The 16,216-nt window shown below is 39.8% G+C and overlaps 1 protein-coding gene across 1 annotated transcript in view; it reads left to right on the top strand.

Annotated features, from left to right (window-relative positions):
• Positions 1–16,216, top strand: part of LOC123758394 (putative serine protease K12H4.7) — a 102,230-nt gene that overhangs the window by 72,632 nt on the left and 13,382 nt on the right. The window contains exon 7 of the mRNA XM_069322429.1: positions 2,252–2,384. Coding sequence (XP_069178530.1) covers positions 2,252–2,384 — 133 coding nt within the window. The remainder of the gene's footprint in view (positions 1–2,251; positions 2,385–16,216) is intronic.

The following is a 16,216-nucleotide window of genomic DNA, read 5'->3' as shown; positions in this document are numbered from 1 at the left end:
GTTACTGACAACACTCTGACCATGATGAGTCATGGTTGCTGACAACACTCTGGCCATGATGAGTCATGGTTACTGACAACACTCTGACCATGATGAGTCATGGTTACTGACCGACACTCTGGCCATGATGAGTCATGGTTACTGACAACACTCTGGCCATCATGAGTCATGGTTACTGACAACACTCTGACCATGATGAGTCATGGTTTCTGACAACACTCTGGCCATCATGAGTCATGGTTACTGACAACACTCTGACCATGATGAGTCATGGTTACTGACCGACACTCTGGCCATGATGAGTCATGGTTACTGACCGACACTCTGACCATGATGAGTCATGGTTACTGACCGACACTCTGGCCATGATGAGTCATGGTTACTGACCAACACTCTGACCATCATGAGTCATGGTTACTGACAACACTCTGGCCATGATGAGTCATGGTTACTGACAACACTCTGACCATGATGAGTCATGGTTACTGAAAACACTCTGGCCATGATGAGTCATGGTTACTGACCGACACTCTGACCATGATGAGTCATGGTTACTGAAAACACTCTGGCCATGATGAGTCATGGTTACTGACCGACACTCTGACCATGATGAGTCATGGTTACTGACCGACACTCTGGCCATGATGAGTCATGGTTACTGACAACACTCTGACCATGATGAGTCATGGTTACTGACAACACTCTGGCCATGATGAGTCATGGTTACTGACAACACTCTGACCATGATGAGTCATGGTTACTGACCGACACTCTGGCCATGATGAGTCATGGTTACTGACCGACACTCTGACCATGATGAGACATGGTTACTGACAACACTCTGACCATGATGAGTCATGGTTACTGACAACACTCTGACCATGATGAGTCATGGTTATTGACCGACACTCTGACCATGATGAGTCATGGTTACTGACCGACACTCTGGTCATGATGAGTCATGGTTACTGACAACACTCTGACCATGATGAGGCATGGTTACTGACAACACTCTGACCATCATGAGTCATGGTTACTGACAACACTCTGGCCATGATGAGTCATGGTTACTGACAACACTCTGACCATGATGAGTCATGGTTACTGACAACACTCTGGCCATGATGAGTCATGGTTACTGACAACACTCTGACCATGATGAGTCATGGTTACTGACCGACACTCTGGCCATGATGAGTCATGGTTACTGACAACACTCTGGCCATCATGAGTCATGGTTACTGACAACACCCTGACCATGATGAGTCATGGTTACTGACCGACACTCTGACCATGATGAGTCATGGTTACTGACAACACTTTGACCATGATGAGTCATGGTTACTGACAACACTTTGACCATCATGAGTCATGGTTTCTGACAACACTCTGACCATGATGAGTCATGGTTACTGACCGACACTCTGACCATGATGAGTCATGGTTACTGACAACACTTTGACCATGATGAGTCATGGTTACTGACAACACTTTGACCATGATGAGTCATGGTTACTGACAACACTCTGACCATGATGAGTCATGGTTACTGACAACACTCTGGCCATGATGAGTCATGGTTACTGACCGACACTCTGGCCATGATGAGTCATCGTTACTGACAACATTCTGGCTATGATGAGTCATGGTTACTGACAACACTCTGACCATGATGAGTCATGGTTACTGACAACACTCTGACCATGATGAGTCATGATTACTGACAACTCTCTGGCCATGATGAGTCATGGTTACTGACAACTCTCTGGCCATGATGAGTCATGGTTACTGACCAACACTCTGACCATGATGAGTCATGGTTACTGACAACACTCTGACCATGATGAGTCATGGTTACTGACCAACACTCTGGCCATGATGAGTCATGGTTACTGGCAACACTCTGGCCATGATGAGTCATGGTTACTGACCAACACTCTGGCCATGATGAGTCATGGTTACTGACCAACACTCTGACCATGATGAGTCATGGTTACTGACAACACTCTGACCATGATGAGTCATGGTTACTGACCAACACTCTGGCCATGATGAGTCATGGTTACTGACAACACTCTGACCATCATGAGTCATGGTTACTGACAACACTCTGACCATGATAACATCTTTGATATTATTATAACTTATGTGACAAAGTTTATATGGTAATTTAGTGTGTAAATATTTATAAAATTGTTGTTGGTATAATGTAAGTTTAATACTTGAACACGTGAACTGTTGTCCTTCACAGGTCGCACTTGGACTTATCAGACTTGCACAGAGTTTGGATTCTATCAAAGCTCAGACTCGTTGAACCAGCCATTTGGAAATGAGTTTCCTATTGAGTTCTTCACTAAGCAATGTGAAGATATATTTGGGCCAGGGTAAGTGTGGCGTACCTGCTGTATCTAAGGGTTTGTGTAATATTTTTACTCCTTTTACCTCAGTAGTCAATAGTGGTCAACCAACGATAAATTAGACGTTCACTACAGTAATTAAGACTTCGGGCAGGGAACTTGAACAAATGTTGTGCATCTTGTAATATGCGTTCAGATCCTCTTACCTTCAAAACTGGCATCTGACCTATACAATTCTGCCATATATCGGCGACAGATTCAACTTTAACCCAAAGCGGTAGTACCACAATTACTCAATAGGCCTTTTTCAAGCTCTAACACACACACGTACAGCATTTAAAGGATAATCATCATAATTAAAGTATGATACGTTGTTTTTGTCCACCATGACATTATTGTATAATATTGATAGAGAATAAACAGCATAATTAAACATATTTGAGTGAATTTACAAGCTTAGTTATAGTTTTTTTTTCCTGGAAGCCTCCTCAGCAGCTTCTCCGATTTTATGAATTGCATCAGGACCAGAACTGGCCTGCTGCAATTGCCCCTTTAGACCAAGCCTAACGGGGGTCAGGACCAAAATCTTATTCTCCATTTGCGGTGAAGGGAGATGTGTGATGAGAGATCTGCCCAAAATCTAGAAATCCGACCAAATGCGTATGCCTAAACAAAATAAGCTAATGCTTGAAGAATGAAAGAAAATTTTAGATAAACATCTGCAATTTGCGGCACGGCAGGGGCAGACGAATATGGATTGCGTAAAAATGTCGTCAACATACCTGCAGTATTCTTGAAACCGGCCATATACTGCAGGTATGTTGACGACATTTTTACACAGGTACCTGATGTCAGACATCTGCATGAGCTGAAGGAGGCATTTGAGCAGAGTTCCGTGCTGCGTTTCACTTACGAGATGGAAAAGGATGGGAAGCTGCCCTTTCTAGATGTAACAGTCATGGAAAAGGGCGGAGGTTTCCACACTGCAGTCTACACTAAGGAAACAAACATAGGAATGTGCCTAAATGCCAACAGCGACTGCCCAGACAGGTACAAGAGGAGTGTTGTTAACGCATATGTCGACCGTGCTCTCAGCCACAGCTCAGAATGGAAGCAAGTCGACGAAGAACTCTGTAGGGTAAGGCAGGTCCTAGTCAATAACGGCTTCTCCAATGGTTTCGTCGAAAACATCATAAGAAGGAAAGTGAAAAGCCATGCAACCTCTGAAGAGACAACTAACACAACACCTATACCCCCTATTAGACTATATTACAGGAAGTTCTTTTCCAATGCTCATAAAACGGAGGAAAGGGTCCTGAAAGATATTGTTAATAGAAACGTAATATTGTTAATAGAAATAAATATATTTTCTCTAATTTTTTTCACATGAAATGATAAATCTACCCATTTCATTATGTATGAGGTCAATTTGTTTTTATTGGAGTTAAAATTAACGTAGATATATGCCCGAACCTAACCAACCCTACCTAACCTAACCTAGCCTATCTTTATAGGTTAGGTTAGGTTAGGTAGCCGATAAAGTTAGGTTAGGTTAGGTTAGGTAGGTTAGGTAGTCGAGAAAAACATTAATTCATGAAAACTTGGCTTATTAGGCAAATCGGGCCTTGCATAGTAGGCTGAGAAGTGCGTTCTGGCTACTAGGTACGATATATATATATATATATATATATATATATATATATATATATATATATATATATATATATATATATATATATATATATATATATATATATATATGTCGTACCTAGTAGCCAGAACTCACTTCTCAGCCTACTATTCAAGGCCCGATTTGCCTAATAAGCCAAGTTTTCCTGAATTAATATATTTACTATATTTTTTTTCTTATGAAATGATAAAGCAACCCTTTTCTCTATGTATGAGGTCAATTTTTTTTTATTGGAGTTAAAATTAACGTAGATATATGACCGAACCTAACCAACCCTACCTAACCTAACCTAACCTATATTTATAGGTAAGGTTAGGTTAGGTAGCCAAAAAAAGCTAGGTTAGGTTAGGTTAGGTAGGTTAGGTAGACGAAAAAACATTAATTCATGAAAACTTGGCTTATTAGGCAAATCGGGCCTTGAATAGTAGGCTGAGAAGTGCGTTCTGGCTATTAGGTACGACATATATATATATATATATATATATATATATATATATATATATATATATATATATATATATATATATATATATATATATATATATATGTATATATGTATATATATATATATATATATATATATATATATATATATATATATATATATATATATATATATATATATATATATATATATATATATATATATATATATATATATATATATATATATATATATATATACATATATATATATATACATATATACATATATATATATATATATATATATATATATATATATATATATATATATATATATATATATATATATATATATATATGTCGTACCTAGTAGCCAGAACACACTTCTCAGCCTACTATGCAAGGCCCGATTTGCCTAATAAGCCAAGTTTTCATGAATTAATTGTTTTTCGACTACCTAACCTACCTAACCTAACCTAACCTAACTTTTTAGGCTACCTAACCCAACCTAACCTATAAAGATAGGTTAGGTTAGGTTAGGTGGGGTTGGTTTGGTTCGGTCATATATCTACGTTAATTTTAACTCCAATAAAAAAAAATTGACCTCATACATAATGAAATGGGTAGCTTTATCATTTCATAAGAAAAAATTAGAGAAAATATATTAATTCAGGAAAACTTAGCCTATTAGGCAAATCAGGCCTTGCATAGTAGGCTGATAAGTGCATTCTGGCTACTAGGTACGACATATATATATATATATATATATATATATATATATATATATATATATATATATATATTACATATATATATATATATATATATTTATATATATATATATATATATATATATATATATATATATATATATATATATATATATATATATATATATATATATATATATATATATATATATGTCGTACCTAGTAGCCAGAATGCACTTATCAGCCTACTATGCAAGGCCTGATTTGCCTAATAGGCTAAGTTTTCCTGAATTAATATATTTTCTCTAATTTTTTCTTATGAAATGATAAAGCTACCCATTTCATTATGTATGAGGTCAATTTTTTTTTATTGGAGTTAAAATTAACGTAGATATATGACCGAACCAAACCAACCCCACCTAACCTAACCTAACCTATCTTTATAGGTTAGGTTGGGTTAGGTAGCCTAAAAAGTTAGGTTAGGTTAGGTTAGGTAGGTTAGGTAGTCGAAAAACAATTAATTCATGAAAACTTGGCTTATTAGGCAAATCGGGCCTTGCATAGTAGGCTGAGAAGTGTGTTCTGGCTACTAGGTACGACATATATATATATATATATATATATATATATATATATATATATATATATATATATATATATATATATATATATATATATGTATATATGTATATATATATATATGTATATATATATATATATATATATATATATATATATATATATATATATATATATATATATATATATATATATATATATATATATATATATATATATATATATATATATGTCGTACCTAGTAGCCAGAACGCACTTCTCAGCCTACTATGCAAGGCCCGATTTGCCTAATAAGCCAAGTTTTCATGAATTAATTGTTTTTCGACTACCTAACCTAACCTAATCTAACTTTTTCGGGTACCTAACCTAACCTAACCTATAAAGATAGGTTAGGTTAGGTTAGGTAGGGTTGGTTAGGTTCGGTCATATATCTACGTTAATTTTAACTCCAATAAAAAAAAATGACCTCATACATAATGAAATGGGTAGCTTTATCATTTCATTTCCAGCTCCTCAGATGGCGGGCAGGAACCCTGAATGCAGTGCGCATTTCCCCTCTGTATCGCCATGCTGAGGCGCTGGAAAAGAAAGCTGGCAGCTCTAGGGTACCTTGTTGCTTCAATGAGCCTAGAGCCCAGTTCCTTCAAAAAACTGGTAGCACTTTTACCCCAGGCGCCGAGTGTCTCAGAAGCAATGGGGACAAAATTGTAGTGGTGATCCAGTTTTCTGTACTTACGGGATTTGGCTGCTTCCCTGTGGGTGGCAGCGCCACCTGGTTGTGCAACACGCAACACTGAGGTAAATGTAGGTGTTAGCCAGGGTTGATACGCAGGTGTAGTCCCATACCAATTGCTTGCCATTCCTCCAGGGGTTCACTGTGATACCATCCGGGCGACCAATAAGAGCATATCCAAAAAGACCAATATATATATATATATATATATATATATATATATATATATATATATATATATATATATATATATATATATATATATATATATATATAATAGGTTTCACAGTATAATATATATATAATAAGTATATATATATATTACTATAACTGAAAACTCACACCCCAGAAGTGACTCGAACCCATACTCCCACAACTGGTATGTACAGGGACGCCTTAATCCGCTTGACCATCACGACCGGACATAAGGAAGTGATAGCCGAGGCTATATGAACCACTTCCCCGCCGGCACTCGGATGGTAATCTTGGGCATTTATAGCCTCGGCTATCACTTCCTTATGTCCGGTCGTGATGGTCAAGCGGATTAAGGCGTCCCTGTACATACCAGTTGTGGGAGTATGGGTTCGAGTCACTTCTGGGGTGTGAGTTTTCAGTTGTATATAGTCCTGGGGACCATTCAGGCTTGTTTGCATTTGTGTTCCTCACGTGTGCCCCAAAGAATGAGGTGATTTGATAAAATGCTATGCCCAAGATTACCATCCGAGTGCCGTCGGGGAAGTGGTTCATATAGCCTCGGCTATCACTTCCTTATGTCCGGTCGTGATGGTCAAGCGGATTAAGGCGTCCCTGTACATACCAGTTGTGGGAGTATGGGTTCGAGTCACTTCTGGGGTGTGAGTTTTCAGTTGTATATAGTCCTGGGGACCATTCAGGCTTGTTTGCATTTGTGTTCCTCACGTGTGCCCCAAAGAATGAGGTGATTTGATAAAATGCTATGCCCAAGATTACCATCCGAGTGCCGGCGGGGAAGTGGTTCATATAGCCTCGGCTATCACTTCCTTATGTCCGGTCGTGATGGTCAAGCGGATTAAGGCGTCCCTGTACATACCAGTTGTGGGAGTATGGGTTCGAGTCACTTCTGGGGTGTGAGTTTTCAGTTGTATATAGTCCTGGGGACCATTCAGGCTTGTTTGCATTTGTGTTCCTCACGTGTGCCCCAAAGAATGAGGTGATTTGATAAAATGCTATGCCCAAGATTACCATCCGAGTGCCGGCGGGGAAGTGGTTCATATAGCCTCGGCTATCACTTCCTTATGTCCGGTCGTGATGGTCAAGCGGATTAAGGCGTCCCTGTACATACCAGTTGTGGGAGTATGGGTTCGAGTCACTTCTGGGGTGTGAGTTTTCAGTTGTATATAGTCCTGGGGACCATTCAGGCTTGTTTGCATTTGTGTTCCTCACGTGTGCCCCAAAGAATGAGGTGATTTGATAAAATGCTATGCCCAAGATTACCATCCGAGTGCCGGCGGGGAAGTGGTTCATATAGCCTCGGCTATCACTTCCTTATGTCCGGTCGTGATGGTCAAGCGGATTAAGGCGTCCCTGTACATACCAGTTGTGGGAGTATGGGTTCGAGTCACTTCTGGGGTGTGAGTTTTCAGTTGTATATAGTCCTGGGGACCATTCAGGCTTGTTTGCATATATTACTATATATATATTTTATATATATATATAATATATATATATATATATATATATATATATATATATATATATATATATATATATTAGTATATATATATATCACAGTATAATATATATATATATATATATATATATATATATATATATATATATATATATATATATATATATATATATATATATATATATATATTAGTATATATATATATCACAGTATAATATATATATTACTTATAATATATATATATTATAAGAGGGGCACAGTATAATATATATATATATATATATATATATATATATATATATATAATATATATATATATATATATATATATATATATATATATATATATATATATATATATATATATATATATATATATATATATATATATATATATATATATATATATATATATATATATATAGATATATATATTGTGGTATCAGTCTTTCTTGAAACCTATGTTGTTAAATATGACAGAAATGGTAAGATTAATAATTCTAACACGAATTTTCTCAATATTTATTTCTTATGTTTCTTTTCACTGTCGATGGTAGTTGAAAAATCAATTCTCCAAAATTCATTTATATTTCTTGTCTGACACGACGCCTGAACGCTTTTCGTAATTACTTATTACATTTTCTAAGACTTTAGTTCACACACACAACTGAAACCTGTAAACACGCTAACCCATCATACATATACTCGCATTTGGGTGAGGTGATATGGTACAACAGTTTTGGATGAGGTGAACAAATTTGTCACAAACACAAGACAAAACACAAATCTATGGGTATTAATTTGATATGATAACATAAGAATGGAAGTAACTGCAGAGGGCCTATTGGCCCATACTTCCTCTTGATGCTTCTATATCGGTTGGGAGTCTTGAAGTGGCTAGAATATAGTTGTGCATTAATTGGCTGTTGATTGCTGGTATTGACTTTTTGATGTGCAGTGCCTCGCAGATGTCGAGCCGCCTGCTATCACTGTATCTATCGATGATTTCTGTATTGTTTGTTAAGATTTCTCTGGTGATGGTCTGGTTGTAAAAGAAGATTATATGTTCCTTTATGGAGCCCTGTTGTTTAAGCATTGTTAATCGTCTGGAAAGAGACGTTGTTGTCTTGCCTATACACTGAGTTCTTTGGGGCTTACCGTCCCCAAGTGAGCATTTGAAGGCATAGACGACGTTGGTTTCCCTCAAGGCGTTCTGCTTTGTGTCTGGAGAGTTTTTAATGTGTAGGTTGGCTGTTTTTTTGGTTTTATAATAAATCGTCAATTGTATTTTCTGATTTGTGTCTATAGGAATAACGTTCCCATCAACAATATCTTTCCTCCATTTATGAGCTGTCGAAAAGAAGTTCCTGTAAAATAGTCTAATAGGAGGTACAGGTGTTGTGTTAGTTGACTCTTCAGAGGTCGCATGGCGTTTTACCTTCCTTTTTATGATGTCTTCAACAAAACTATTAGAGAAGCCGTTGTTGACTAGGACCTGCCTTACCCAACAGAGTTCTTCATCGACTTGCTTCCATCCTGAGCTGTGGCTGAGAGCAAGGTCGACATAAGCGTTGACAACACTTCTCTTGTACCTGTCTGGGCAGTCACTGTTGGCATTGAGGCACATTCCTATATTTGTTTCCTTAGTGTAGAGTGTAGTGTGGAATATATATATATATATATATATATATATATATATATTATATATATATATATATATAATATATATATATATATATATATTATATATATATATATATATATAATATATATATATATATATATATATATATATATATATATAACAAGTATATATATATATATATATATATATATATATATATATATATATATATATATATATATATATATATATATATATATATATATATATATATATATATATATATATATATATATATATATATATATATATATATATATATATCAAACAAGTCACAGAGGTCCTGTCCAGCGAGCTTAACATCTGGTTCTTGGATGATGGTACCCTAGCTGGTTCCCAAGACTCCCTCCTGGAGGACATCAGAAAAATCCAGGAGCAAGGTGCAGTTTTAGGCCTCACCCTGAACCCTTCTAAATGTGAAATAATATGTTCCAACCAGGGCATCGTAGAGAGAATAGAGGGTCTTCTGCCAAATATCCATAAAACTAAACCTGAAGACAGCACACTCCTAGGAGCTCCGCTGGGGTTGAAAGCCATCGATGAGGTCCTTGATAAGAAAATCGCCGACCTTAAGAGGATGGATGGGAGGATTGAGGATATTGATGCTCATGATGCACTCTACCTCATCACCAGATGTCTGTCCCTCCCCAGGTTAACCTACTTTCTGAGGTGTTCACCATCTTACAGTAGCCAAAAACTAAGTGAGTATGACCGGTTACTGAAATCAATGCTAGAAAAAGCCCTTAACCTCTCTCTCGATGACCTACAGTGGAAACAAGCCTCTCTTCCCGTAAGACTTGGGGGCCTCGGAGTTCGAACAGCAACGCAAATCGCTGTTCCAGCCTTCCTGTCCTCATTATCAGCATCCGACGACCTAGTGAAGGAAATTCTACCTGCCCACTTACATCAGCTGGCAGGTGTACATGATCCCAATTTTACACGCTGTGCCACAGAGTGGGCCTCTCGTGCAGGCCAATCACCTCAACCACCATCCCCAAAATCCCACAAGCAATCCAGCTGGGATGGTCCCATTGTAGACCAAGTTGCTGCAGAGTGCCTGGGTGCTGCAACAACACAACACGACATTGCTCGCCTCACAGCAGTAGCAGCACCACATGCAGGGGATTTCCTGTTAGCAACCCCAATGTCGGCAACTGGCACGCGTCTCACACCACACGCCCTCCGAATTGCTGTGGCCCTCCGCCTTGCTGCCCCAATCCACACCAGATATAGGTGTATTTGCGGTGAGGTGGTGGCTGACAGGTACGGTCACCATGGCCTACTCTGCCAAAGCACAGGGGGATGGCACTCGAGGCACAGTGAAGTTAACGACATCATCAAGAGGAGCCTCACCACAGCTGGATGCCCAGCTGAAAGAGAGCCCCGTTACCTAACGCCCCGTAACTCTGATGCTCTTATTGGTCGCCCGGATGGTATCACAGTGAACCCCTGGAAGAATGGCAAGCAGTTGGTATGGGACTACACGTGCGTATCAACCCTGGCTAACACCTACATTAACCTCAGTGTTGCACAACCAGGTGGCGCTGCCACCCACAGGGAAGCAGCCAAATCCCGTAAGTATAGAGAACTGGATCACCACTACAATTTTGTCCCCATTGCTTCTGAGACGCTCGGCGCCTGGGGTAAAAGTGCTACCAGTTTTTTGAAGGAACTGGGTTCTAGGCTCATTGAAACAACAAGGGACCCGAGAGCTGCAAGCTTTCTTTTCCAGCGCCTCAGTGTGGCGATACAGAGGGGAAATGCGCACTGCATCCAGGGTTCCTGCCCGCCATCTGAGGAGCTGGAGGAACTCGACAACCTATGACAACCATCTTTGTAACCCATATGTAACTCCTTTTTTGTAACAAAGTTCAAATAAAGTAAATATATATGTGTACATACAAAAGAATGGGGGTGGTAGGAGAAGATAATATTAGTGTTCAGAGAGAAACCACAAGGTCTCCTCTGAATACTTTTTATTTTCTTCTCCGAGGCTATGGGTCCCCACATTGGCACCAGAGGTGGTACCCTCACAAATTTTATATATATATATATATATATATATATATATATATATATATATATATATATATATATATATATATATATATATATATATATATATATATATATATATATATATATATATATATATATATGTCGAACCTTGTAGCCAGATATATATATATATATATATATATATATATATAATATATATATAATATATATATAATATATATATATATATATATATATATATATATATATATATATATATATATATATATATATATATTTATAATATAATATATTTTACACGCTGTGCCACAGAGTGGGCCTCTCGTGCAGGCCAATCACCTCAACCACCATCCCCAAAAGCCCACAAGCAATCCAGCTGGGATGGCCCCATTGTAGACCAAGTTGCTGCAGAGTGCCTGGGAGGTGCAACAACACAACACGACATTGCTCGCCTCACAGCAGTAGCAGCACCACATGCAGGGGATTTCCTGTTAGCAACCCCAATGTCGGCAACTGGCACGCGTCTCACACCACACGCCCTCCGAATTGCTGTGGCCCTAAACCTTGCTGCCCCAATCCACACCAGATATAGGTGTATTTGCGGCGAGGTGGTGGCTGACAGGTACGGCCACCATGGCCTACTCTACCAAAGCACAGGGGGATGGCACTCGAGGCACAGTGAAGTTAACGACATCATCAAGAGGAGCCTCACCACAGCTGGATACCCAGCTGAAAGAGAGCCCCGTTACCTAACGCCCCGTAACTCTGATGCTCTTATTGGTCGCCCGGATGGTATCACAGTGAACCCCTGGAAGAATGGCAAGCAGTTGGTATGGGACTACACGTGCGTATCAACCTTGGCTAACACCTATATTAACCTCAGTGTTGCACAACCAGGTGGCGCTGCCACCCACAGGGAAGCAGCCAAATCCCGTAAGTATAGAGAACTGGATCACCACTACAATTTTGTCCCCATTGCTTCTGAGACACTCGGCGCCTGGGCTAAAAGTGCTACCAGTTTTTTGTAGGAACTGGGTTCTAGGCTCATTGAAACAACAAGGGACCCAAGAGCTGCAAGCTTTCTTTTCCAGCGCCTCAGTGTGGCGATACAGAGAGGAAATGCGCACTGCATCCAGGGTTCCTGCCCGCCATCTGCGGAGTTGGAGGAACTCGACAACCTATGATAACCATCTTTGTAACCAATATGTAACTCCTTTTTTGTAACAAAGTTCAAATAAAGTAAATATATATGAGTACATACAAAAGAATGGGGGTGGTAGGAGAAGATAATATTAGTGTTCAGTGAGAAACCAAAAGGTCTCCTCTGAATACTTTTTATTTTCTTCTCCGAGGCTATGGGTCCCCACATTGGCACCAGAGGTGGTACCCTCACAAATAATAAAAATATATATATATATAATATATATATATATATATATATGTATATATATATATATATGAACAAGCCTGAATGGTCCCCAGGACTATATGCGAATGAAAACTCACACCCCAGAAGTGACTCGAACCCATACTCCCAGAAGCAACGCAACTGGTAACTACAGGGCGCCTTAATCCGCTTGACCGTCACGGCCGTCATCACGGCTTGACCATCAGGCGCCCTGTAGTTACCAGTTGCGCTGCTTCTGGGAGTATGGGTTCGAGTCACTTCTGGGGTGTGAGTTTTCATTCATATATATATATATATATATTTATATATATGTCGTACCTAGTAGCCAGAACGCACTTCTCAGCCTACTTTGCTAGGCCCGATTTGCCTAATAAGCCAAGTTTTCATGAATTAATTGTTTTTCGACTACCTAACCTACCTAACCTAACCTAACCTAAGTTTTTTGGCTACCTAACCTAACCTAACCTATAAAGATAGGTTAGGTTAGGTTAGGTAGGGTTGGTTAGGTTCGGTCATATATCTACGTTAATTTTAACTCCAATAAAAAAAATTGACCTCATACATAATGAAATGGGTAGCTTTATCATTCCAAAAGAAAAAAATTAGAGAAAATATATAAATTCAGGAAAACTTGGCTTATTAGGGAAATCGGGCCTTGCATAGTAGGCTGAGAAGTGCGTTCTGGCTACTAGGTACGACATATATATATATATATATATATATATATATATATATATATATATATATATATATATATATATATATATATATATATACATATATATATATATATATATATATATATATATATATATATATATATATATATATATGCGAACAAGCCTGAATGGTCCCCAGGACTATATGCGAATGAAAACTCACACCCCAGAAGTGACTCGAACCCATACTCCCAGAAGCAACGCAACTGGTAACTACAGGGCGCCTTAATCCGCTTGACCATCACGGCCGTCAAAAGGAAGTGATAGCCGAGGCTATTTGAGCCACTTCCCCGACGGCAACTCGGATGGTAATCTTGGGCATAGCATTTCACCAAATCACCTCATTCTTTGGGGCACACGTGAGGAACACAAATGCGAACAAGCCTGAATGGTCCCCAGGACTATATGCGAATGAAAACTCACACCCCAGAAGTGACTCGAACCCATACTCCCAGAAGCAACGCAACTGGTAACTACAGGGCGCCTTAATCCGCTTGACCATCACGGCCGTCAAAAGGAAGTGATAGCCGAGGCTATTTGAGCCACTTCCCCGACGGCAACTCGGATGGTAATCTTGGGCATAGCATTTCACCAAATCACCTCATTCTTTGGGGCACACGTGAGGAACACAAATGCGAACAAGCCTGAATGGTCCCCAGGACTATATGCGAATGAAAACTCACACCCCAGAAGTGACTCGAACCCATACTCCCAGAAGCAACGCAACTGGTAACTACAGGGCGCCTTAATCCGCTTGACCATCACGGCCGTCAAAAGGAAGTGATAGCCGAGGCTATTTGAGCCACTTCCCCGACGGCAACTCGGATGGTAATCTTGGGCATAGCATTTCACCAAATCACCTCATTCTTTGGGGCACACGTGAGGAACACAAATGCGAACAAGCCTGAATGGTCCCCAGGACTATATGCGAATGAAAACTCACACCCCAGAAGTGACTCGAACCCATACTCCCAGAAGCAACGCAACTGGTAACTACAGGGCGCCTTAATCCGCTTGACCATCACGGCCGTCAAAAGGAAGTGATAGCCGAGGCTATTTGAGCCACTTCCCCGACGGCAACTCGGATGGTAATCTTGGGCATAGCATTTCACCAAATCACCTCATTCTTTGGGGCACACGTGAGGAACACAAATGCGAACAAGCCTGAATGGTCCCCAGGACTATATGCGAATGAAAACTCACACCCCAGAAGTGACTCGAACCCATACTCCCAGAAGCAACGCAACTGGTAACTACAGGGCGCCTTAATCCGCTTGACCATCACGGCCGTCAAAAGGAAGTGATAGCCGAGGCTATTTGAGCCACTTCCCCGACGGCAACTCGGATGGTAATCTTGGGCATAGCATTTCACCAAATCACCTCATTCTTTGGGGCACACGTGAGGAACACAAATGCGAACAAGCCTGAATGGTCCCCAGGACTATATGCGAATGAAAACTCACACCCCAGAAGTGACTCGAACCCATACTCCCAGAAGCAACGCAACTGGTAACTACAGGGCGCCTTAATCCGCTTGACCATCACGGCCGTCAAAAGGAAGTGATAGCCGAGGCTATTTGAGCCACTTCCCCGACGGCAACTCGGATGGTAATCTTGGGCATAGCATTTCACCAAATCACCTCATTCTTTGGGGCACACGTGAGGAACACAAATGCGAACAAGCCTGAATGGTCCCCAGGACTATATGCGAATGAAAACTCACACCCCAGAAGTGACTCGAACCCATACTCCCAGAAGCAACGCAACTGGTAACTACAGGGCGCCTTAATCCGCTTGACCATCACGGCCGTCAAAAGGAAGTGATAGCCGAGGCTATTTGAGCCACTTCCCCGACGGCAACTCGGATGGTAATCTTGGGCATAGCATTTCACCAAATCACCTCATTCTTTGGGGCACACGTGAGGAACACAAATGCGAACAAGCCTGAATGGTCCCCAGGACTATATGCGAATGAAAACTCACACCCCAGAAGTGACTCGAACCCATACTCCCAGAAGCAACGCAACTGGTAACTACAGGGCGCCTTAATCCGCTTGACCATCACGGCCGTCAAAAGGAAGTGATAGCCGAGGCTATTTGAGCCACTTCCCCGACGGCAACTCGGATGGTAATCTTGGGCATAGCATTTCACCAAATCACCTCATTCTTTGGGGCACACGTGAGGAACACAAATGCGAACAAGCCTGAATGGTCCCCAGGAC

Source organism: Procambarus clarkii, chromosome 11 (assembly GCF_040958095.1).
Source record: "Procambarus clarkii isolate CNS0578487 chromosome 11, FALCON_Pclarkii_2.0, whole genome shotgun sequence".
In the NCBI taxonomy this organism is placed as follows: Eukaryota; Metazoa; Arthropoda; class Malacostraca; order Decapoda; family Cambaridae; genus Procambarus; species Procambarus clarkii.
This window is presented reverse-complemented; position numbering and strand designations above follow the sequence as displayed.